General features: G+C 40.1%; 1 protein-coding gene across 2 annotated transcripts; it reads right to left on the bottom strand.

Annotated features, from left to right (window-relative positions):
• Nucleotides 1-1575: 1575 nt before the first annotated feature.
• On the bottom strand, nucleotides 1576-25004 carry prkcq (protein kinase C, theta). Of its 2 annotated transcripts, none has more exons than XM_047575226.1 (18): nucleotides 24936-25004; nucleotides 19030-19404; nucleotides 14125-14324; nucleotides 12893-12953; nucleotides 9954-10134; nucleotides 9806-9837; nucleotides 9629-9714; nucleotides 9343-9472; nucleotides 7250-7359; nucleotides 6852-6981; nucleotides 6359-6525; nucleotides 5885-6058; nucleotides 5708-5799; nucleotides 5036-5098; nucleotides 4794-4932; nucleotides 3830-4018; nucleotides 3065-3193; nucleotides 1576-2527 (listed from the first exon to the last, which is right to left on the bottom strand). In XM_047575226.1, the coding sequence occupies exons 2-18, from the start codon at nucleotides 19145-19147 to the stop codon at nucleotides 2369-2371; spliced, it is 2160 nt and encodes a 719-aa protein (XP_047431182.1). In that variant the 5' UTR covers nucleotides 19148-19404; nucleotides 24936-25004; the 3' UTR covers nucleotides 1576-2368. The 2 variants fall into 2 exon arrangements, with proteins under 2 accessions (XP_047431182.1, XP_047431183.1); XM_047575227.1 differs by lacking the exon at nucleotides 24936-25004 and adding an exon at nucleotides 19781-19866.
• Nucleotides 25005-26292: the final 1288 nt, after the last annotated feature.

Below are 26292 nucleotides of genomic sequence, written 5' to 3'. Positions count from 1 at the left end.
TACACTTTCTCATTTTTAAATCAGTTATGATAGAAATGGTGTGCTCTCAAGTGTGCAGACAGACGCAACACAAATGCAAAATTTTAGCACTTCTCTCGCTACCGTTTCTTCAGCATCACATTGGTATTGATACAATCCAACGGGGACCACAGGTGTTATCCTAATCTCACCGGTTACCTCTGCAGTTGTTCACGTTATTATCATCTCCTTTAAAACGTCACACACATGTTTGTTGCGTTGCCATTTTTATCTTTGCGTAGCCAAATATCTGTTTAAGGATTTATTCCAGCTGCTGCATCGTTTCAGTGTTGGCTGTTGTATTAATGGCTTCGTGGGAAAACATCTGTTATTTCAACATCATGTATCATCTTACTCCTTCTGCCTGTTACTCACTGGGCGTCCATTACTTGTAATATAACCCACAAGCTAAAAAGTTGTGTATGTGTGCGTCTTAAAAAAAAAAAGAAAAAGGAAATGAAACCACGTACTCGAAACCGAATTATCCTGAAATACTAGAAATAGTTTTGATGTCATTTAAAGGCACTTTGACACTTAAAATAAAGAAATGCTTGGGTAAGTTGTCTATTTTGTTAGTAATTTTCCGACTTATCATCGATGACGTTTCTGACATCACAAAATTTTTATTCCACTGTGACGTGTCAAAAATTACACCGACTCAATACCTGTAGTTGTGTGTGTGATTATTTGGTCACTAAAACTGACATTTAGTAGGGATTAATCTAATTAACTGATTAATTTCTTGGCCTATAACATATCATAAATGGAGGGAAATGGGTTTGTTTAGAACCAGAATATGTTCAGTTGAAACAATTGAAATCAGTAGTTGCTGATTCCTTTTCAATTGGTTAAGTAATTGGTTAACTGAAGTGTTTTTGGCTCTTACTATTCTTGTGATTTTTGTCTGTTAGCTGAGCTGCTAGTGGATGTTTCCAAGAGCTCAATAGCTCTTTTTTTCTCTTTGAAATGAAAATATGATCATTTAAAACCACCACCACATTTCAAGTCTGGTGAATTTGGGAACAGGAACCAAAGTTGTATCTCGATATATGGGAAATTCTGTGTTTGTGACGCAGTATTATTCGTCTATTATTCATCTCTGAATTTCACATGAATTTCAAATGTCCATGTCATGGTTTCTGGTTGTCACGTCACTCTTCCGTGGGTGCATTTAAAATGGGAAGCGACGGTGGTACAGATGGAATCTGCTGTCACAGCGTTACTGAACAGTTAAAAGTGTCACGAATTAAGTTCAGTATGACTCAGATTTACAGTGAAATGCATCTTCACTTGTTTCCCTATTCCAGTTCGACAAGGCACAAAATAGGCTTACTATACAGAATAAACACGATTTACTACCTATAATGAGGTATGCAGATACATTACTTCAATACTCACTGTTACTTCATGATTGTGGACATTTATTAAACATCCAAAATGACCGTTTAGATTTAGCTATTTCATCAGTAAATATATTAAGTTTTAGCACGATTCTTGAGTCAACGCCTCTCAGTTTATAAACTACGATGCTACACAAGCCACACACAAACGCAACACTTTAAAAAACACCCATTTTATTGTACAGAATTCACAACGAAAGAGAAGAATAAAAACTAACAGGGACCTAAGTACCTGATCCTGACTAGATCGTCGGTAAAAGTCCTGAGATACAACAGGAAAAACACATGTAAACAATAACCCGGTCATTTCATTCTGATACATTAGCACATTTATAAGCTACCTAATGCTACCACATCCAGTTATTTACATAGAAAGTGTAAAATGGAGGCTGCTATCGAACAGGACAGGAATATACAGGAGATTTAATTGGTACATTTCTCAGTTTTTGTTTTACATGAACTCCATAAAGTATTATGAGGCACCACCATTAGTTTATTACAAGTACATGTTCTACGGATAAACACCCCCCGAATAAGCATGAAATCAAACTATTGGTGTTGAATACTTATACTACATCTATTTGTATGAATATTTGAAACATTTATGACGAAAACAAAACAACAATGATCACCACTGACTTATTAACGATGTATCACAACTCTGCTTTTTTTTTTGTTTGTTTTTTTGTTTTAAAAGGTATCTGTGTGCTTTCTCTTAAAGATCCAGTCACCATTTTGTTGTTCGTGCGTTTTCACCCAGGACACATCTTTAGTGGTTATTATTATTATAATCCAGTTTGAATATACAGTTCAGTTTTGTGACATTCACAGTCTAAAGTCTCTGCAGTTTATTTTCAGTTACAGTAAGTGCTGGTTGTGTCTGAGCGGCTCGCTTGTAGGTAGCAGGTAGTTTTTCTTCTTCATTTTATTTTTCTTGTGGTCGGGTCCGGTCAGCGGGCTGCGATGCGGTTCATCCCCGGGTTGACGAAGGAGAAGTTTCTGAACATGCTCTGGTCGACGCTGTTGATGAGCGTGCGGTCGGCGCACGACAGCCTGGGCCTCTCGTTGATGAACTCTTTGTCGAAGTTGCTGCAGTCGCTCGGTGACGACTGTGAGGATGGAGGAGAAATATTTGAAAGCACATCACAATATGCGCAACAAGCTTTTGAGCGTATGGATAAGATGTAGCAGAGAAAATAACGCTGGTTCATAATGAAGCTTTATTTTGATGTGTAGCTGTAGATTTTATCCAGATGTTTGGGTTTTCACCACCTAAGCATGCTCATACAGTTTCCTCTAACTCTCTATTGGATATGTTTTCAATTACAGGTGGGGAAAAAAGATCAATATGGCAATATATCACTATATAAAGGAATACAAAAAGTTTTTACATTTAGTTCCTCCCCTCAAATTATAACCCACACCTCTTAAAAAAAAGTTTGAATGTTTTCTGGGAGAAGGTTTTTTAAAATGGTTTGTGTGGTGAAGTGACAATGGTTGTAATTATAGGTATTAGGTGGACAGTAACTTAAATACAGTAATATTAATGAACAATAAAGAATGTGGAGTGATTTTACTTATTTAGTACTGATATATTTTATGAGATTTCCAGCCCTAATTACGTTCGAGTTCCCTCTTGTACTTACTAAAGTGGGCCTGAAGGGCGGCGCCACCTGCCGTTGTTCCAGGGCGCTCCAGTCGATGCTGTCGAAGAAACTGTGCCGTCGGATGTTTCCCTTCACTCCCAGTCGCTCCTCGGGTTCCCTCACAAAAAGCTGAAGCAGGAAAAACATGGAAGTCAATGACCACAAATGTTCAGGCAGTTTGAAGGATTTAATCATCGGTGCATTGGTGCACTTCCATATCCAAGAGTTAGTACATTATGGAGTCGTGTGTGGACTAGACCTGTCACAATATCAGATTTTCTCGATATAATACAATATCAGCAAAAACGTAAATAATAATGACAAAATCCAGGAAACGCATCTTTAACTTACAAACATGCAAATAAAAATGGTAAACAGAGGATGCTCAAGTTGCAACATCTAAAATACCTACAATACTAACTGAAACTCAATTGTCATGCATTTTTAACACGATATATACCCCGACAGCCCAAACATATCGATTAAAAAATCCAGAATTATAGATATACACTACCGGTCAGAAGTTATAGAACTATTTCTTCTTTTTTTTTACCTCCATGTTTTCAAACTTTTCATCTAGTTTTTATCCTGAGGTAGTTCTGGTACAGCCTGGACTTAAGTTTTGGGTCATTATCTCGCTGTAGGACCAGAGGATACTGATGCTGTTTTAAAACTTTTGACCGGCCCTTTTTTTCTTAGTTCGGTGCTCATAATGTCTACACCGACATTTTGGAAACACAGCTGCAACAACACCCAGCGTCTCACCTTGACTAGTATGTCCTTGGCTGTTTTGCTGAGACTGCTGGGGTAAACGGGGTTGTACGTTCGTATGGACAGGAACAGCTCCTCCTCGTCTCGGCCGTGGAACGGAGACTGACCGATCAGCATCTCGTAGAGCAGCACGCCGAACGACCACCAGTCCACCGAGCTGTTGTACTTCTGACCCAGCAGGATCTGAGACACAATAACAAACACACATGCTGGTGAACTTTAGTCCGGCAAAAAGAGTAGCTTAGGTACAGAATAGATAGAAATCCTTCCAGTAGACTTCGTTATTGCTTCCTTTTATTTACTTTTGTGGTGATCCTTGGTTTCATATGACCTCTTGCAAAAAGTCGACTATCAACACAACCATCATGCATCGACTTTTGTTTATTTATTTATATTTATATCTTTCTTTTCTTGCATTAGGGGGGATGTGTAGGAGGTTGTTGTTTGATTGTTTTTGCCTTGGACTAGTTTCCTATGTTGATGTAGATATAAAGAATGATGACACCAGATAATCCTAAAACTTTATTTATCTCGAGGGAAATTGGGTTTCCACTAGCTTCATCACATATAAACAGATGTATAAGTTATATAATCGAATTGGGACCAATCATTCTCCTTGATGGTATTGCACGATGGGTATTTCTCAACATTGAGCACCATTAATCCTGATCAAATACCCAACTCCAGTACAGTACTGTGTATATATAGAGCCATTTTGCTTGAAACCAATCCACTGTCTTACTATGTTACTGTGTCCATTACCACTTAAAGCCAATTAATTTTAATAGTAATGCTCCCCAGTGGACAGAACCACTCTGTCTAATAAGTTCTATGGGGATTGTAAACACACATATCTTACCAGACCATTTTATTTAGTGCCCATGTAAACTGTTAAGTTGAAATGCATATCTTAAAAATATCATAAATGGAGGTTTCAGGTGTTAAAACGTGTCGTCACCTCAGGGGCGATGTAGTCAGGTGTCCCACAGAAGGTGGAGGTCCTCGATTCTTCTTGCATGTTCTCCTTGCACATGCCAAAGTCCGCTATCTTTATGTGACCATCTGAGTCCAGGAGCACGTTATCCAGCTTCAGATCTCTACGAAGGAGCCAGAAAATGTATCAGTATCACTTTTTTTTATTTATTTATTTTTAATTACTTCATAGATTTCGATTTTGTCTGGCTGTTACTCAGCACCTACCTGTAAATGATGCCTTTGGAGTGCAGGAACTGGAGGCCACAGATGATCTCAGCCGCATAGAAGCTGCAGGAAGAGACATATATTAGGACTGTTGTCTTTCCTCTGGCTTGGTTCATTTGCATCACTACAAACTGTCTCCAGTGTTTTTGTACGATTAAAGTAATTGGTATAGATGTAGAGTTAAAAGGAACTGATTCAACCAAAGACTGGAAGCAGAAATATTATATATCTGCCCATTTGTCAGAACAGATCAGCTTCAGTTCTGAGATGTTGGTGGGTTTCCTTTAATGAACTGTTTGCTTCAGGTCTTTGGATTAAGGTCAGGACTTTGATTTGGCCGCTCCAAAACATTCATTTTGTTCTTCTTTAATCATCTTTTTTGTAGACTTGCGTGCTTGAGCTCGTTGTCTTACTGCATGACCCAGTTTCTCTTAAGATTCAGCTCATGGCCAGATGTTCTGCCATTTTCTTTCACTTTGTTGGCATAATTCAGGATTCAGTGGTCCATCAATGATGCCCCCTGTTTTCAGGACTAGTCTAAAAATCAGCTGCTGTTTTGAATTTAAGAATTTAACTGCACTGGAGATTGCCGTCAATAGTGTTGATCTCTGTATCTGGATTTCTTTCCAACAAAGATGCATATCATCAAAGACAAGGTGGCTGGATACATACGTGGCTCTGTGCACATCAAACTTGTGGCAGTTTTGGATGTGGAACATGAGATCTCCTCCGTTCAGATACTCCATGACAAAGAACAGGTTTTCCTGCACGTAAAAAAAACAAAGAGTTTCAGGCCTGTAGTCGGCTGTGGGTGATGGTGTGGATGAACTTTCTGTGCATTGTTATCACCTTGGTCTGGAAGGTGCAGTAAAGGTGCGTGAGGAAAGGATTCTCCCAAGCTAAAGACAAAACCCTCCTCTCCACCATGGTGCACTCAACGTCGTCGTCCATCAGGACCACGTCTTTCTTCAGCGCCTTCACGGCGAAAAACTTGCCGCTCTTCTTCAGCTCGGCTAAAAACACCTGGAAAAAGAAACACTGTCACCCTGTTTTCTCACTGCCAACATTTCACAGTAAACGGCAGAAGTAACAAGTGGTTTTCTGTGGAAACTGGCTGCAGAAAACAACCATGACCACAAGCCCCACATGTTCTGTGTTAGGGGTTTCAAAAAGATGATTGGCGACGATGACTAAAATGGAAAAACCAACTAATAGAAATTATGCTTTAAGGTTTTCCATTAAAAAATCTTACACCTAAAAAAACGCAAAAAAGATTTAGGTTTGACGCAGTTTTGTGTCTTTTCTTTGAATCGTCTCCAGCACCTTTCCGAAGCTGCCTTTTCCAAGCATCTTGTGAAGGACAAAGTCTTCGATGGTGAATTTGGATTGGTGATCCTTCCTTGGAACTGCGTACAGGGGCTCTTCGCTCGCCACGTCCGAGACAGGTCTACCGACGTCCATTGGTCCCTCCCATGAAACACCCTGAACATCTGCAATAAGAAGCAGGTCAGGACATACCCAAAGTAAATTGAATGCTGTTTATGAACATTTTGGAGCTCATGCATGGTCTCGGTCTCTTTTGAAAGCCAAGAATCTGAAATTTCTATCAGAAAAGTGGTTAAAAACTAAAACGTTGTTGGGTTTGCCTGAATGTGTTTGTCGAATCCTATAATTTATCAATGAAATCAGGAGAAAATTACATATTGCATCATGCATCATTCACTCAAAAAGCTGCTGCTGTCCCATATACGACCAATGTTTAAGAGTTAAAAAATAAGATGAAAGCATTACAAGTTTGATTTTAACGGTTTGTTACCTTTGTTTGCAGGTGTAGCCGTGGCTGGTAATCCCATTATTAACCCAGATGGAGCTCGGACCACTCCTGGCTGCCCAATGCCCACTGGACCTTCTCGACCAATGATGTCAGTCTCTTTGGTGCCTCGGGCCTTAAGAGGAAAGGTAAGTCCAAATTTAAAGGATTTTTATTTGTAACTCGGTAGAAAAATCACAAAAAAACAGACCCACGTTTCAACTCTAAACCTAAGATTTAGATCAAATTTGAGAGCAAAATGTAACTTTAAAGAACAAGTCAGCAGTTTTAAAAATAGAGACCACTTCTTTAATCATTAATGACTGCTGGGATTAGGATCTCTTGCATTTTACATTTTGCTGTAACCAGTTCCTAGGTAAGTGGAGAAGATTACTTGGTCTGACCTGCTGTTTGCTCTCAATGGTCGCCAGAGCTTCTGCCATCAGTTTCTGGTTGACGCCACAGAGGTTGGCGACTTTCTTCTGGCATTTGTGGTGGACGTTCATGCTGCATTCTGCACAGAAAACACAGCTTTAATACAGTTAAAAAGAAAAACAGCGTCTTATCGTCTTTTATCTATCTGGCTTCCTCCTACTGGATGTCAGATTGTACGCGTTTCATTTTCATACATCATGCAAAAAGGCTTTTTCTTTTTACATAGAAAATACATTTGCTCGATCAATCTTTATAGCTGTAAACACACACAATACACAATACATTCAAACCAGGCAGACAGGCTTGTGCTGGATACGATTAATTTGACATGAAACACGATATTTTGCACCTGCTGCGGCAGCTGCATCTGGTCGATCATCCAACCCATTCAAAGAAGTCAGTCATAATATATAAATATCAGCTGTTGTGTCAGCTGCTGAAATTTTAGCCTCTTGTAACGTTCGCGATGGACACATCCATTGCTTTTTGTCATTATTTTATTTCTTCTTGTACTCGGAGGTGAGATTTTATAATTTTTCAGATTGTAAAAATATAAATAAATTAGGATTTTTTTTTAAGAATCTCTTTATTTTTCATGAAATGTCTTGCACTTCTCTGCACATTTGAATATTTGCACGAAATATTTTCATATACTATGCATATAACCTAGGTTGTTGGTACATTTTACATAATTTCACGCTCTGTCTGTTTCCACACATCTCGGTTGCTGCAGATTTCCTGGAACAATTTGATTCAGCTCAATATTAATTCATGTAGAGATATTTCAGTTTCAAAACAGTGATGAAACGAGTCTTGCGAGAACACAGCGAGATTTCTAAGAAGAAGATGCAGGAAATGGCACGGATTTAAAGAAAATCTATTTATGTTTATGAATCACAATATAGGTTCAAACAAAAAAACAACTCCTTCCATTTTTTTTTTTTTTTTTTTTTGACAGTCAAACTGTATAAATGTGTAATTCCTAAGAAACTAGTTTAGCAGGTTTTTCCACTTTAAACTTACACAACACACACAAGTGTCTTGTCTGGTACGTAGTTAGTCCTGAACTTAATTTGAAGATGAGCATGGTCTGGTCTGGTCTTGTCGGGTCGGGTCTGGTCTGGTCTTGTTGGTTCTTGTCTGGTCTGGTCTGGTCTGGTCTTGTAGTGTCTGGTCTTGTCCAGTCGTGTCTGGTCTTGTCTTGTCTTGTCGGGTTGGGTCTGGTCTTGTTGGGTCTGGTCTGGTCTGGTCTGGTCTTGTCTTGTCTTGTCTTGTCTTGTCTTGTCTTGTCTGATCTGGTCTTGTCTTGTTGGGTCTTGTTGGGTCTTGTTGGGTCTTGTCTGGTGCTATTGTCTCTGGTCTGGTCTTGTTGGGTCTTGTCTGGTCTGGTCTTGTAGTGTCTGGTCTTGTCCTGTCGTGTCTGGTCTGGTCTTGTCTCGTCTTGTCGGGTCTGGTCTGGTCTTGTTGGGTCTTGTCTGGTGCTATTGTCTCTGGTCTGGTCTTGTTGGGTCTGGTCTGGTCTTGTAGTGTCTGGTCTTGTCCTGTCGCGTCTGGTCTGGTCTGGTCTGGTCTTGTTGAGTCTTGTTGTGTCTTGTCTGGTGCTATCGTCTCTGGTCTTGTTGGGTCTTGTCTGGTCTGGTGTGGTCTTGTAGTGTCTGGTCGTGTCATGTCTGGTCTTGTCGTGTCTGGTCTTGTCGTGTCTTGTCTTGTCTTGTCTGGTCTGGTCTGGTCTGGTCTGGTCTGGTCTTGTCTTGTCGGGTCGCATCTGGTCTCGTCTGGTCTGGTCTGGTCTTGTTGGGTCTTGTAGTGTCTGGTCTTGTCCTGTCGTGTCTGGTCTGGTGCTATTGTCTCTGGTCTGCTCTTGTTGGGTCTTATGTTTCGTCTTGTTGTGTTGTGTCTAGTGTGGTTGCATCTTGTTGTGTTGTGTCTGGTCCTTTTATCTTTTATCTCTTTATCTACAAGACACAAGACAAAGCATTTCTCTTTTTTCTCTCTCTCTCTCTCTTTTTTTTTGTATCAATCCAAATAAAACCACAGAAATCATAAAACTCCCGCCTCTCACCCTCACATTTGAGCCCCTGCTTGGCGAGCCCCCACAGCAGAGTCCCACAGTGTTCACAGAAGGTGGGACTTTTGTAGTTGTACACTCTGAACCTGTGGGGCATGTCGATCTTGAAGCGCTCCTTGTGGATCTGCAACACATCATCACATGCGAAGGTTCAGAAGAGGTATAGAAACATTTCCTGTGTCATTCTCTTGTTGGTTTATACTGTCCGCAGAAGTGAGACACGAGCAACGAGATAAAAACAAAGGAGGCTGGCGTCTCTTTGCAAGTTTCTCGTACTTACCATTGTTTCTTTGCTGTTTACGGCCGAACCGGTGCATTTGGCGATAACTTTATCGATGCATTTTTTATGAATGGCTGCATTGCACTCTACAAGAGACAAAATCAACTGTTGTAATTATGTGTCTATTTCACACAATAGACATGGAAGCATGAGTGGAACTTATATATGTAAACTCACGTCTGCACTGGTAACCCTGCTTGTTAAGGCCCCTGCAATGGAGAGTAGAAAAGGCGTGAAATGACTAAGATGCTAATGGGGGGAAATTACTCATTCAGTGTTTTTTTTTTTTTTTTTAGATCTTTTTTAACGATAAGTCAGTAAGTACCAGACAAACTCTTTGCAGACGGAGCAGAAGGTCGGTTGAGGGAAGAACGTGGCGCTGAACTCGTGACATTTGACGACGTGCACTTTGGCCTGTTTGATGGCGCCGCGTCGCTGATGCAGCGTGAACAGACCCTCGCGCTGCCGTTCGGACTCTCGTTCTCCGTCAGTCTGGCCCGCAGCATCTTAAAAAAAACAAAAGAAATAAACGCCGCGTGATCACGTTATCATGTCAAAATCATAGCAAGTGAGTACTAAGCTGTCGCAGAATATCCAGCCTTAAGTTTCGGTTTCTCACTTCTTGTGACTTATCTACATCAGTCATCAGCCAGTCACTTTAAGTTATAGTAAGACACTATCATCTCGGCATGTAGTGATTTTCTGTTTGGCACAAATTAAAAGCTTTTTAAGAAATTCTAAAATAAATAATAAATAAATAAATAAATAATAATAAAAAAAAAACGCACTATCAACACTATTGCAGATGGAAGTTATTGTTTTCTGTAACTGCGAATGTTGAACAAGGGAGAACTTTGCGTGTTTATCCGGCTGCTGAATCACGTGAACAAGGAAATGCATTTCGAAAGTGTTACGTGTGGCTACATAGGCTGGTAGGCATTTCCAATCAAGTAGGTGATAAAAAGGAGGAAGCAGCAGGGGAAGGTTTGCTTTCTTTCTTTTGAATAAGTTGGTTTTTCCTTGGTTTTTCCTCTGACCTTGATGGCAGAGTTTTCTTATTTAGTTTGTGGTTGTAGTTTGAGTTGGAGACCGCCGGTAGTCCTGTTTGGCGTTTTTTTGTTAGGTTATACCTTTTCTTTTAATTAGTGGGGAAAGCACAGGGAGCGACGGCCCATTGCATGACTGGCCCTGTGTTTCCCTCTTTTGTTCCTTTTGGCTGGGGTTTCCATCTTGTTTTGGTTTATAACTTTATGGGTTAAAATTTTCAATAAAGTTTAATTTTTTGGTAACCATGAAATCCTTGTGCGGCGTCCTTATATGTTGTGGCCTCATTGAGCCTTGTATTACTTTAATTTTATGAGGCCGTAACAGCAAGGAATCAGAATTATAGACTATACACTGACCAGGCATAACATTATGACCACTTTCCTAATATTGTGGAGGTCTTGGACTTGGACACGAGTCGCTGTTTTGATGTCTTGTGACTTGACTTGACAAAAAATAAAAAAAATTAAGACTTGACTTGAACTTGAAAGTTTAACCTCCTGGGACTAGAGCTCTGCTTTAGTTTGCATTTTCACTTTCTCCAAGAGATCAGAAGAACCTAAGAAGGATAAAAACTGAGCATCATGATTTCAATTTGTTTCAAGAAATAGTAGTTTTTTGGAAAAAAAAAAATGTCCTCATATGTGGACACCGGAGTTATTTCATTATTTATATCATAATAAAGTCACCAATGTGTGACAAAATATAAAACTGTTTATTTTAATACCCTAACATGGTTGAGCAAAACCAGAATTGTGAAGTCCAAACGTCCTCAAACGAGTACTTGCTAATTAGCGAAGTTGTAGCTCGTTGCTGTTGGTAAAATTTGTTAAATTTGTGGGTCATGTCAAACTAGAAACGTTAATAAGCGCAAAGAAATATGTTTTAACCGTAGAATTTGATGGTATTTTTTGTTCCTCGTGCACTTTTGTCCTGTGATCGTCTGTAGAATGAATCCAATGAGTAATTCCATGTATTTCACATTTCATTTTTTTTTTTTTTTGAGTTGTTCCTAACGTGCACCCATCAAGGAGTGTCATCACTATGGGGTAGTGGGTGCCTGGTCTGGTCTAGGTGGGTGCTACATGTATAAGTAACATCCACACCAATGAATGCCAGGTTCCAAAAGTTTCCTAGTACAACACTGAAATGTCACGAGATGGTCAACGTTATCCACTTCTCCTATCAGTGGTCATAATGTTATGCCTGATCGGGGTTAAGCATTTATTTTTGTAACTCTGACCTTCTCATCTTCATTTCATGCTGCAGCACGTGTCACTGAAATGACATGTGGAAGGCTTAAGATGTCTTCCCATTGTGGCTTAACTGGTTTAGACTTCAGTCCTCGCTGCAATTTATAACAAAATTTCCACCATGTGCAAAATCTGCCTGAAGTGGCACGTTATACATTCACACTTCAATCATATTTGACACTTACACCTTCAGCCCGAACGTGGCTCATGGGCGGAGCATAAAGTTATAGGAAGTACACATTAGACAAGTGTGGAGGGCCATGTAGCAGCTATCTTATTCCTATAGTTTATTGTGCATTCAGTGGTGTGAGAATAGACATTGATAAGGATGATTTAGGGTTTGGACTGTAACCTCATTGACGTTGCACACCCATTTATTGGTAAAACACCAACCAGAGATCATCAAACTGTCATTGACACCAGCTCAGGGTGTAAACCTCAATCACATCTGTCTTTTTTTAAATATGGTTTTTAGATCTGCAGTAATGAGCACAGCGAGGCAATTTATTCCATTTTGACAAGGTGCATGTGCATAGTGTGAGTTTGTAGGAGGAAGTTCTGCAGCTGAAATCATCTCGGTGTACCAGTCACAATGTCACCTGTTGTTCCCAGCAGTGATTTCCCATTTGCTTGGTTTATTTATAGATGCACGAGGTGGCTTCTTCCCTTTAGTTCTCTGTGGCTTCTCAGGACTTAGCATGGTGTTAATGTCAGGAAAGAACCAGCCAAAACTCTATTTTTAACTTGAGAAAATGTAATTAGTGTGGTATAATTAAGTCCGGTTAAGACGCAGGGTGCTGCTTAATGACAGTTTGATTGATTTTAAAATAATAAAAAGGTAAAAGTGAACATTATTTCTGGTTTTCGTTTTTGACAGATTTTACTGAGGCAGTGTTTGATTGTGAATCAATTAACAGCTTCCTCTGAGACTGTGACAACCCAGCTTACTGGCTAACCACTCACTCACCACTTCTCTCCAGATAGTATCTGGCCTCCATCAGCAGACGACCTTGCGGCTTCAACTCCAACTGCACCGAGCAAAAAGAGACAGAAGAAGCAAAAAGTATATATATATATATATATAAAAGTACAAATTATATTTTGCTGCAGAGATTCATGAGAATGAAAAGGGAAGGATTATGGAGGAGGGTGACGCATCCACCTCGTGCAGTCTGGAGGCGCTGAGACAGTCTGGTAGACACATAAGGACCAGATTGGAGAAGGTTTTTATTTGAGCTTCGTTATCTCAGCATTTGTTTGATTCTCAGTTTAGTGTTGGAGACAGTTGGCACGTAGCTTCTGTCGTCACCCAGAGCCAAATATGGGCTTTGTTAAGGAAAAATTGTGTGCAGGATATCTCCATGGATATAATTAAGGTGTAACTCAAATTAAAATGAAAGCAGCCCGGCGTACCTTTCCATACTCAACAAAGGTCTATTCTGGTGCATTTGATACTGAACGGGAGACTGTAATAATCCTCACCTATGTTTCATATTTTGAACTTACTGAAAGAGGTCAAGGGTGTAAAGGTTTCACATTGACTTGTTTTCACTGATTATTACAGATATGAGTTTCTTGTAATCAGAGTGGGTTATCAAGAACTAGTTGTATGTTGCAGCTTTTTTTTTTTTTTTTAAAGCCACATTCACACTTTGAGTCATGTCCTCTTTTCATAGGTTTTTTTTATTGAGAATACAACACACCGAAATTTATTAATCTGCTGGTTTGCGATAGATTAATAAAGTGTTGATGGGAAGATGAAGGAATGAAGATGAGAAAATAAATTCATAACGGGTGTCTGACCTACAAACTTCCGAAAGATCTGAAAGAAAAGTTGAAATCAAACACACAGTGTAGCTTATCCATGTCAGAAAAGATCATATTATCTAATAAAACTAGTTTTTCCACTGCTGCTCGATGGTGTTGTGCCTCTTTGCCGTGGCTTGCTAGGACATGGATCAGAGATTTCATTAGTGCTTTCAGATTTGAAGCTGGATAAAAAAAAAAACATTTTGTGTGCAGGTGAGGACGCTCTGTACCGAAAAAATGGAAACCATGATTTGGTTTTAATGACTAAAAGGAGGATTACCCCTTCAAACGTTTGACCCCAAACTGAGTCAGCCCATCTGGATTTTCCCAGAGCAGCTCCACAGCTGTGAATTCAAACGAGCACAAAAAAGCACATCACGCTGCACTAACCCATATCTCCAGCTTCCCGTTCTCCTTCTTGCAGCGCGTTGCCAGCGAGTCCAGAGCCACCGTGGCCTCGGACTTTAGCTCGGCCGTTCGGTCCTTCACCATCACGTGCATGATGCGCCCGCGATGGATGTGGGCGTCGAACGTGGTGCTCCACGGTGGGTACATGGTGGGCTTCTTCTGCTTGTACACTTGACCCTTTTCTGGAGAGGAAATGACAAATGCCAAATCTATTAATGGCAGTTTTCTGTGCCTCAGACAGGAAATCAGATGAAGCCAAGAGCAAACTGCTCTTGGCTTCTCTTTGACTTTTACTTCAGTTCCAAGAAAATTCAGCAAATAGTTTTCAAACTGTTTAAAAAAGAGGAAAAACAAGATCGAACTGCAATGGTACAATGGAATCGGCCATTAATCATTTGGTTCACTATTCATTTAAAAGTAAACATAACTTCAAGTATCTAACTTTTACTCAAACATAACATTTCAGGATGAGATCTATGAATGAATTCAAACTTTAACTTTTTTCTAAAGATGCTAGTAATCATAAACTTGTTTCTAAGAAAGCTCAAGACATTTTCACCCACATTCACACCTTGAATGTGGGTAATACTTGGTTTGTTTGAATACTATTTGTTAGGAAAAGAAAACAGGATTAAAACGGTTTTGCTTGAGGTACATAGTCATCTGGTACCTGGTCGTTAAAAGACCCCAGTCATACACATTTCTGATGAAGAACACCCACAGATGTTCCTATTTAGACCCCAACTTTCCACTAGTGCTTTAGAGCTGAAGACTTTTTTTTTGAGAAACATACATGTTGAGTATAATTGAACTTCAGTGACCTGAGATGATTTTAATTGTTAAAGCAGCTGTGTTATTTATCTGCAAAAGGTTAATTACACCAACTTAGAGCATGACGCTAATGCAAATGCACTAGAAAGCTGTGTTGCCATGCTAGCCTGTCTAAAACACAACCTATGAGGACAACGCAACCACTTCATTCTCTCACCCCTCACCTGCATTAAGCACGTCACTGTTTCCTCTGTCGTCCACAACAGAACTAGTGGATTATGCAGCTGCACCAGTATTTATTTACTGTTGCAATTCAGAATGTGACTATGTGGTCGTGATATCGACTACCCGACGCAAACACACCAACATGTGATAAAGGGAATGACTGGCACTTTAGCATCAGCTAAAACTCCAAATAGTCCAAATACTGTCGCTGCTGCTGCCTTGTTGGTCAGAGATTGGACATCTGATGGCTTTATACTATTTAAAACACCAAACGTGTATTAATCCGCAGCCTAAATCCCCGATAAGTACATGACTCACTGGCTGGGATACGGTATGGTGGTATAGCTACTGCATTTTTGAAATGGAAAAAACTTTTCCTGGGATTAGCTGACCATAACATATAGAATATCAGCAGCCATTTCCTCTAAGCCTTTGACTCGCAGGATGTAGAAGATTTCCTGCCAGGATGAAAACCGACACCAGGAATTAATCTGGTGCAGGATCAGATTAATGTATAGCATGTATCACTCTCAAGGGATTAATCGCTCTTTTTTTGTTGCCATTTAGTGCTGCGTCCCTCCCATGTTTTATTAAATTGATGTCGTCTTACATGCATGTTAGTGTCGTTTACCATGTTATGCACCATCGTTGCCATTGGTAACGCATTCAGTTTGCACTGAAGCATGTTGGATATCTGAATATTTCACCATGCGGCCAACACATCATCGTACCAATTCAGAAATGTTCGATTGCATCATATGGGCAGGGAATAAAAGACCCTTCTGGATTTCATAATTGACATCTGCAGATTTTTTTCTCTGCAATAACACCCCATATATCCACTTACATAACGGCCACATGCCATCGCAGCCATCATGCTGCTAAGCTTTTTACCCCCAAAAGTGAGCCTTCTCCATCATCAGCTCATCGACTGCTTGTCCGTTGGCTCTGCCAGCTGCCGCCTGTGCTGATTAAAGCACAGACAGGGAAATATGTGTGTGCCTCACTGGACATATAAGCCTCATTTTTACAACATGATGTGGTTCCTGCTACTTTTCTCTGTTTTACACAACACATAATACCCCTGAACATAGGTGGGATTCTTACGTTCAGTACATTGTCAATTAACCGTGCTGTGAAATCTTGTTGGCACGAATAAAACAAATTGCACCTCTATGGGATTAATATTATGCCATATTTTAAAAGAAATGTTTCGTTGCTGGTATATATGACTGCGGACAGTCAAATCTCTGCAAATATTACTTCATATTCCAAACTCCAAAACACATTTGGAGGTGTATTGGTTTGTTTTCCAAGTCTGAAATCTTGCTTCGGGGGAAAAAAGATTGAAATGGTGCCCAGTTTTTTCTTTTCCTAGTCTATTTTTAGTTTTATTGATTCTTTCTTTCTTTCATGGAGTAAATAACAGTTTAAAATTTGTTTAAAAAAATGAACTTTGTCTAAAATTGATCAATATTTTGATGCATAATTGTAGCAAAACCTGTAACGCTGGTGATCAGACTTCCCTTCCAAAGGGTAAAACTGTCTTTTTCTGTTCTTTGTATTTGTCCAATTTGTATTGGACCTTGAGGTTCTGGAAATTTCAGCTATATGACCAAAGATTTGTGAATTTGCAAGTGACTTTTTTCCTCTGGTTTTAAAGTTTTAGAACAAAAGCTTAGATCCTGTATGTGGGTCAACTGATCCATCTTCTGTGAAATGCACCACAAACCTTGTATTTACAGAGTTTAACCACTAAAGAATAACACGCCATCAAAACTTCAGTGTTGCCGGAAAAACTGAATTTCAGTTCGTTCAAAGCTATTTTTATGTCTATTGTTACAGCTCATATGTTCCTTCTAATGACCAGTCTGCAGGATTTTCATATAAGAGAAAGTTTCCTCACAGTTCTAAGTAGAATTTGAAGTGACGTGTTCTGGTCTCTAACAGTTCCTGTGTTCTTTGAAAAGGCACCACAGTGTGATTTACACCTTAGACTTCTTTTCGTTTCCCAGTCTTCACGTACTGCTGGTGTAAGCCGTTTTGTGGTGACATTGAATTTTTAGCTACGTACGCGCCATGACAACCTCCAAACTAGCACAAAGTTGGTCGGTTACGTTTTCAGCTTAAAAGCTCTGACTCATCACGCTGGCTTTTAGATGTAAAAGTGGAAGTTAACCATAAATGAGCCTGTCAGACAAGAGTTTCCAATACCGAATTAGGGATATATGTTTAAAAAAAAAAAAAAAAAGGAAGCTGTGCAGGCTTACACAAGTGGCATGACTTTGTTATAAGGAAAAAGCGTTATAAATTTTTTTATTCCCTTACTGATACGAAATATCTTAACCAACAATAGTTGTGTTCTTTTTCTGTCAGGAGAAAACGAATGCTTGTATAGCACCAAATATGTACTACCTACTTAAAATTATTATTGTACATGTGGTTCTTTGGCATGAACCAATGGGCTTGGGTAGGGATGCCAGAAAGTACCAAGAAAGAGAAGGTTTTGGTCTTTTCATGCTGTTTTTGTCCATTTTTTATATATTTTAACAGTTTCGCAGACTAAATTAGTGGTTCATCCTCAAAGCCAAAGATTATTCTAAAAATAATCTATATTTAGAGGCATAATTGGAGAACGTTGGCACAAAGAAGCTGTCTCCGTTTCAGCCAACGCTCCTTTAGCGGCTGTTTCAAATCCATGAAAAACAAACAAAGTCAAAAGGCTCTTAAATGTAGCACTTGTGTGCGACTTTGCTTGGCAGAGTCAAAAACAGAGACCTACTTCAAACGTAAAGCACTCTCTAGGGGCTTTCCATCACTTTCATTTGAAGATCCAATCAGCCGCTGTGTGCCAAAGTGCCTTATGGGAGCGGCCTTTAGTTTTCTTTTGCCAGCCTCATCATCAGCTCTTTATTGTAGAAGTTCAGCATGGATGGTGTCATTATAAACACCAGAACCACAAGGGCTTATTCTATGTGCTTTAAAAACAGTGGCTGTCTTCATGTGTTTGTTTTTTTTTGTTGCTGTTTCAGTCTTCACTCTCGACTACCTTGAAGAACAAGTGTGGTGGTTTTCACAAGAGAAAAAGAAATACGAGAGCCCTCCTCTTTCCTCTCAGCAATACTGTTTTTAAACTTCATCCTGCACTGTTACTCACCAGTGGTTAAAGATAGCCCACATGCTGGGCAAAGATATCCACTGCGAGTGTGTTATCATGCAGGGAAGCTTCCCAAAGTTGTGACACTGGACGTGAATCAACAGCCACAATGGAGATCTTTAAAAATAAATAAATAAATACGGATACGTAGGCGTACTGTAGGGCTTTACAGTGCAGTGCTATTTTTGTTGAACTCAAGTTTAAGTAAAGTTCACTTATGATAACAGTGCCCATCTGTTGTTGTAAATAACAGAGCTACTTAAAAATGGAAGTGTATATTAATGAACATGAACATCTTTGGTGTGAACCAATGGGCTTCGCCAAGGTTGTCAGAAAATACCAAGAAATCCAAGAAAACGGATAATACTAGAATGCCAGGTACACTAGATTTCCTATTTATTGGATAAACCTACAAAACTCCCAAATAATGTCCTAAAAGTAATTAAAATTTAGAAGTATAATTGGTGAAGATTGGCTTAGAGAGAGTCAGCCAGTCATGCATAACTCAAAGCCAACACGAGTTTATCAATCAAATCCATGAAAACAACACAAGAAAAAAGAAAACTGCAAACAGATTCATTTCCAGTGTATCTCCACGTAAACCACAGATAATGCTACCACCACTGGAGATGTGTAGAGTTTTCTCTACCTGTCATCACCACATTCGGATGACAAAGACCGGACCACAGCTGATTGGTGCGTCGAGATAGGCGTCAACATTTCTGATAACTGACCTGTGTCGATGGCCTCCTTCATGTAAACGGCGCAGTAAGGGTTCAGCACCTCTTCGTGGTAAGCCAGACCGGGATCAATCTCAAAGTTGGAGAATCCAATCCTCAGGAAAGGCGACATGGCTGTGGATCGTTACCGTCCGACTCAAAGTCAAATATCCAAACAACCTCCCGGGGGCCCGAGGGTGACGTCCCTCGTTGCAAAGCGATGAGATTTGTCAGATTTCTGAGACGACTCCTGTCCTCCACCACAGCATAGAACGACTGCCCCGGTTTCCTCCAGAGGAAAGATGGTCTGGCTGCCGGGGAGGAGGAGGAGGAGGAGGAGGCAGAGTAGAGGGTTTGCTTTTTTTCCGTCCTTGACACCAGAATCAGCCTCTGAAAGGAAGAGAGACAGACAAAGATTTTTTTGCACCCATGACGCCACAACCACAAAGATCTAGGCTGTAAAGCGAGTTTCCCTGCAAACTTAAAGTACTACGACTCCAGCTGGCTGTCAAACCAGAGCACGAAGCTGAACCAACAACAAAACATCTCCAGCCCAAATAAATCCAATCACAACTGTCTCACAGTGGGTCAGGAGGATAATCACACCTAAACCAGCCTGCTGAATCTCTGCTAAAATAAAACCACCCATACCTCAAGAACTCATAAACACCAGCTGTCAGGTTTTAGCAGAACCACAGGACACCATTTACAACAAAATCTTTTTTTAAAAATAACTCTGTTGGGACATGAAAATAACCGGCGTTACCTGTAACACACTTCCTCTGCTGTTCGTAGCGAGTGGCCGTCTTTTGACTTGTGATATTTGAGGCCTGCTGGGGGGCTGTGTGGTGGTGGTGGTGGTGGTGTTGTTTTTTTGTGCATATGGCTGTAAGTGTGTGTGCCAGTTGCAGTGGTGTGGAGGAAGCTGGGAGGTGACTATTAATAGAGCTGAAATACTAAACGCAGATGAGGAATATATGACTGCATGCTCCTGAGTCTGCAGGACTCGTCGTCAGAAACTGACCACGTCACCGCCTTCATTTACTGTAAACCTCACTGCCCCTTGCTCAGCAGTGTCATGTGAACCGAGAGGATTCAGTTTAACATCAAAGACTTATTTGGTTTTTATCCAGCGTTTAATGAAGAATTTTACTGTATGCTAGTAGAAAAAAGTGCTCCCTGCCACAGTGTGGGTGCGTTAAGCTTCTTTTAAGTTTCTTATTAATGATAATATATGTTTATTTCAAAATCTAAAAGGAGTTATCATTAGTAGGGATGGGTATCATTAAGGTTTTATCCGATACTGGTGCCAAACTGGTACCTTTGAAACAGCGTTGATGCTTAAAGAATGGAAAACAGACAAACTTTATACAAAAATGGTGCCTTTTTAGGCATTTTGTGGCGTGCAAGCTTAACAGAATATTAATTCAATTAATATCAATACAACCAGGACTAAGAAATGCATGAACCAAATATAAAACACTGTCACAACGGTGGCGTGGGGTCTAGCAGACTATGAAAGACGCTACAGTTCTCTGCTTTTAATAAAAAAAATGCTATGCGTCATCAGATGTTGAACCTAATTCCAGGTGTTGCCTCCATTGTTGCAGGTTGGTCAGCCTGCATCTTTTGAGGTAAACAAAATAAATGTGTGGCCTTAGACATTTTGAATGTTCACTTCACGTGTAGCGTCAGCAATAGAGCTAAGGGAGCTAAGCTAATTTAAAATTCACTGGCACCCAAATCTGAGTTGCTTTTTGATGTGGTTACTACCTTTTTGTGTCGGCACCAAGCGGCAACCTCCAGGTCTGAGCGACGAAGCCCATGCGTTAAGTGCAAAATCCCCATACACCCCCATGTTAAAGAGCCCAACTTTACTGCATTGTTAAAAATGTTTATGGCATGTTACAAAAAATGGTTCTCGTCTCAATAGTTTATTTCACAATTTATGACAACTGTATGTGACCGGTGGTAGCCTGAGCTAACAGGTAGCAGAGAGCTGGGTGGGCGGGTCTCAACGTCCGACGCGACCACCCCACATCCATATTTGGGGCTTCATTTTTGAGGATCAGTCAATGGTCAACACTGGTGCCATTATCGTACCAAGTATCGGTTCCCATCCCCCAATCATTAGCCCATTGTTTTGGTTTTCTTTCCATTCTTACGCTTCAATTCCAGCTCCAGCAGCCGGCGGAAAAGCTCTGAAAACACTTGACACCTAACCAACATTCATTAGCTGGCAGACGTGGTTGGCAACGAGGCAACGGACACATCGAAGCCGCTTAAGGAGCTGGTGATTTTACTCAGGCAACTTGGATGAATGGTCAAAGGTTTCTACCTAAAACTATTATGTACTATTCTGTTGTCTACCCAGTTGCTGTAGCAAACAACTGGTTGACGTAACGGTGCGTTCCATTTACCTCGGAGTGCGTAATTCGGCATTGGGAATGACGTCACGTCTGAGTTATCGGTGTTCCAGTTACAGAAGTTGGAAAACTAAACATCCGTGTCCATGAAAGCGTGAAATTAACATTTTTAAAAAATTCTTGATATTATTTGCTATAGTGTTAAACTAAATTTAGGTTATTTAAGCTAGACAAATTGCAAATGGAACAGGTAACTTGAACCAATTCCTGAGTTTTTTTACTAGAATTATTTACAAAAGTTTTAATTGTTTAATGTAAATGTAAAAAATAAAAACACAGTTTGCCACGGTGGGTGTTTCGTGCTGTTTTGGTTTTACCAGGCTATTGTTTTTAGTCGTTCTGACGTGTAATTCCCATATAACAGATGAAAAATTACACTGTAACAGCATTTCAACATATGTATGTGGAGAAATACTGTCTGTACAACCGATTTAATGCAACAAAACTGATCAGAAGTGCTAATAAACAGAATTTTACTGGAGCTTCTAATTACTGTTTACACATGGGGCGGCCATCTTGTTAACTCATCTCGGGGGTAGTGAGGATACTACGACTTTCTGAGGAGAAAATCTGAATTGGGGGCACGTTCCGACACCTGATTACAAATGTAACGCAGCATAAAGTGCATCAATACCAGTTCATCAGCGTCTCCGCAGACACCAGATTTATAAAACCTCACATAGAGATGCTTTACCTTGCACTAATCAGATTAAACTGCATCCTGTGATTGTATTGCATCGTTGCATTTATTCTTTACTACTCATTGCGCACATCGTAGAGTTTCAGTATTTTGGTTTTTAAGATTGCTTGTGTGAGATATGGACTCAATAGACCATCAATTACCAAGAAAGTTACAAAAACGCGCAAATATTACATGTGGAAAAACTTCTAACACTTCCTGCCTCAGTCATGCACCGTGGCTTCCACAAAACCCACCGATTAGAGACCTGCAACCACTATTACCATTGGTTCTATCAGTATGTAGGTCTGATAGGCAAATACTGATAGGCAAAGCAATGAGGTGGTTTGAAACTGGGACTCGTCATCGATCTCATTTTATGTTTAATATCAGGTTTTAGAGAGTTTCTAGTCCCGGTTAAAACGATTCCATTGATTAGTCCTTTGTTGCGTGACGGCCGTCCTGTTAAGTAATTTCCCTCCTGGGATCAATAAAGTAATTCTCATTCAATACATGTTCGCAGTATCACAACTTAAAACAAATGCTCTGACGAGGAACCGCCTCCATTTGCCATGTGAATAAATATCAAAACTTCCCCAATAAACACCCCTGAACACGTCACAGATTCGGAAATTTGAAAACAAGCTGCAGCTTCGCTCCTTTTGCAGCGTCTCGTGCAGGAGGAGCCAAACTTCCGGTGCTTGAGTTTACGCCTGTGTAACCACGCTTCCTGTCTCTGAGCGGTTTAAAATTTTTCTTTTGTCGTTTTCAGGCCTTACAGGTGGGGCCCGGCGCGAGCGTTAGACTGAAAAACAGAGTCAGAGCAGAGAAAAACGCAGAGCGCCGCTGTTTGAAAAAGGTGGGCAGAGAAACGGAAAGCTGAGAGATGTCGACGCAGACGACGCAGTGATCAGATTTTAGAGAGGAGGGGAAAGTTATTAAAAGATTAAAAGATTACTTTAGGTGAGGATATCATAGGTATCTCAAAGCAGGTTGTGTGGATTCCTTTTCTGCTGGATTTACAACAAATACTCCACTAATAATCAGAATAAAAGTGTCTCACGTAGCCAGCTCAATAAGAACAGATAATAAATGTGCATGTTTGCACCGTGTAGGTGTCGTTCAAAACATGAAAAAAAATCAATTTTTAATTCTAATACAGACGGAAACAAAAGACTCTTGCAGAGACATTAAGTCTTTGATGTAAGAGTGTTAACTCCTGCCCAGTATATTAAAAAATATCTGTTTTCCTAATTGGATCCTGAGCTGGATGTTGATGAATAAGATGATTTTAACAACCGCGTCTCTTCCAGAAAATCTCTACGATTTAAAAACAATCTCTGCGCTGACGTCCTGAAGGGATTAATCGCTCCGCTTCCTCTTTCTTCATCTTTAAGTAACCTGCTAAGTGGATTTATTCAGGACTAACACAGGGGGCGAATTGTTAAAACCTGATCTTTACACCCTAAATCCTCCTGAATGTGGTTCGGTTAAAGGCGGCGTTGCAGCGTCGGGTCTCGTTGGCTGACGTTTGCCTCGGTGGCAGCGTGAATAAAGCAGACTTATTCCCCGCGGTGGCCTCGGCTGAGCCAAGGGGGGGGGGGGGATAAGTCTGCAAAAAACGCCCGGCGGCTCTGAAAATGCCACCGCCGCTGATGCCGCCGCCGTCCTCAAACACACACAAACAAAGATGCAAAGAAGGTCAGGCGTCAGCGCGCCGGAGTCGGAGACCTTTCGCAAAGCTTTCATGAGAGAAAGTCAAGCGAGGCCTCCCACCTGACGCTCTGTGTCGAGCGGCATCAAAGCGCAGTGTGTGTTTTGAAGTAGCCCACAGAAGAGGAGGAGGAGGTGGAGGTGGAGGTGGAGGAGGTGGGGGCACCTTTGTTGTCCCTGACAGGAGGTCCATGTGTGCAGCAGAAGTCTTTGACTTTCAGCTGCAGCTCTGACAGGACCAGAGTGTCCTTGAAGTGGTCGTTCATTCACAAGACAGAAGATGCTGCACGCGAAAAGGGTCGAACGGAGGAGGTTTAATTAACACATGCCTCTTCTGGAATTTGACCCTTGGCTCAACCCGTAGTTTGGGAAAGTTTGAATAAACAGAAGGATCTTTTTTTTTTACAAGATTAACTTGAGAGACTATTTGTATTTTCTGTCGTTGTGAACAGAGTTTACATAGTTTGCAGTATATTTGTTGAGCATGAAGTAACATTTACGTTACTCTGGAGAATATTCTGCACAGTATTTGTATGAACTAAACGTAATAAAATTAGAAAAATATCCCTTTTAAGATCAAATTAGTGCAGATTGTAACATCCGTGCATTAATTATAGTAAAACGTGCAATTAATTATTGAGTCCACTGGTTTAATTTGAGGTTCCTCTGACTATGGTGCATATTTGAAAGCTCAGCTATTCTTCCTACACTCATAATTTCCACAGCCTCTCTTCATAAAATCATCTCTTATCTCTTGGTGATGCACCCACATGTGCACTACTTTTTTTTTTTTTACCTATGATCAGGTTTGAAAACAAGCTGCAGCCTTAAATGTTTGAATTAGTTTCCTCTCAGGCTGTTAAAACTTTTAAATGAACAGTTCACAACTTTAAACACTACGAGTAAAGCATTTAATAATAAACCCCAGACTCTGAGCAGGATTTTCCTTCCAGTCTGTTTCTAAATGGAGCCCAACAAGCTCATGACAAACGTGCCTCTCAAAGCATGAAATGGAAAAGTGATGAAAAAAAAAACAAAATGCTGTTTTGATTAAAAAACCTTGAAATCACAAACAGAATGAAACGATAAAAACCTGGTCTCACCTTAAACAGGCAGCAGAGTCCTGTGAAGTTTAGTGTCTCTTTCTCTTGTGACTGACAGACCGGACGGAGAACAGCCTGTGCATTTAAGCTTGATGTCCTGGTGCGTTCATAGACCGTGGGAATATTTACCTCCTTTTGTTAGTTTTATTTTTCATCTGAGTGAGCCGGGGACAAATTAAGTTGACACTGTCTTTTTGCACATTTATCTAAGTCCTGTCTCGTCTCCTGATAAATCATTGATCTTTAAACTATTATTTAGTGTTTTTTCGGAGCCGGTTATTAACCAACGTTTGATGTAAGAGTCGCAGTTTCCGAGCAGACATTGAACGCGCCTCCTGGTCTTTCCACCCACAGATGAAGTGAAACCCATTTGTAAAACAACAAGGTAAAGGGAAACACCTCCCAGGTCCCGTTCACTCAGCTCAGAAAAGGGAAGTGTTTTCATGAGCGTGACCTCAAATTATCAAACATACGAAATAAAAAATAAATAAACGACACTTAATTTAGTGCAACTACAATTTTTGAGTTTTTTTTTTTTTTTTTTAGTGGGTTGAGGGCGCTAGTGAGCCATGTGGGTTAAATGACAACACTGATGTCATAGTGTGTGTGTGTGTGTGTGTGTGTGTGTGTGTTTCTTTAAGAGCGTTTTCATGTCACAAACACAGTTTTACAATTTTAAAAATGACTAAATAAATAAACAGGTCATGATATCGAGTTTTCTTTTTCCTTATTTTTTTTTATTTATTTTTTTTTCAGTGTGGGCTCAACTGTTTCTTCTTATCCCATCAGCCTTTTGTGTTGTGTGTGTGTATATGTATATATATATATAACAATCAGCCACAACATTAAAACCACTAGCCTGTCCTGTGTAAGACCTTGATGGTCTTATTATGGCGTTTTTCTGGGATCCATTAATGATGCCGTCACTGGTTCACCCTTCCTATTTATTTATTTATTTATTTATTTATTTATTTATTTATAGGTGTAGGAAAAGAACATATAAAGCCATTTTTTTAGGAACCAAAACAACAAAGCCCCAAACTAAAACCCAGCTCTGCTTATTAGACGCAAGTTTCACTCGTCATTTACAGAACTGAAACTGACTGTGCATCATCTGGACAGAAAACCAAATTTCTCAGATCTGTGGCTTCAGGTATAAGTCACTTTTTTTTTTTTTTTCCCAGAGTAAGAAATGACATGTCTTTGACAGAAACAACCAACTAGAGCTGCAGTTTTGAAGATGTTTTCTGCTTTAGCGTAGTGACGTAGATCATGGGGTCATACCAGGAAAAGAATGGAAGGTGCTATTATTATAATCTTATATATTTATAGTAATAATATGAATTTCTATAGCTAT

Source organism: Mugil cephalus, chromosome 22 (assembly GCF_022458985.1).
Source record: "Mugil cephalus isolate CIBA_MC_2020 chromosome 22, CIBA_Mcephalus_1.1, whole genome shotgun sequence".
In the NCBI taxonomy this organism is placed as follows: Eukaryota; Metazoa; Chordata; class Actinopteri; order Mugiliformes; family Mugilidae; genus Mugil; species Mugil cephalus.
Note: the sequence above shows the minus strand (reverse complement) of the source record. Positions and strands in the feature narration are given on the sequence as shown.

Excerpts from the sequence above, each read along its gene's own strand:
- prkcq (XM_047575226.1), bottom strand. The coding sequence starts at position 19,147 with ATGTCGCCTTTCCTGAGGATTGGATTCTCCAACTTTGAGATTGATCCC. Across the intron at positions 12,954-14,124 it reads ACGGGAAGCTGGAGATATGG|TTGGAGTTGAAGCCGCAAGG; the intron begins GTTAGTGCAGCG and ends TGCTCGGTGCAG. Across the intron at positions 9,838-9,953 it reads GTCTGCAAAGAGTTTGTCTG|GGGCCTTAACAAGCAGGGTT; the intron begins GTACTTACTGAC and ends TCTCCATTGCAG.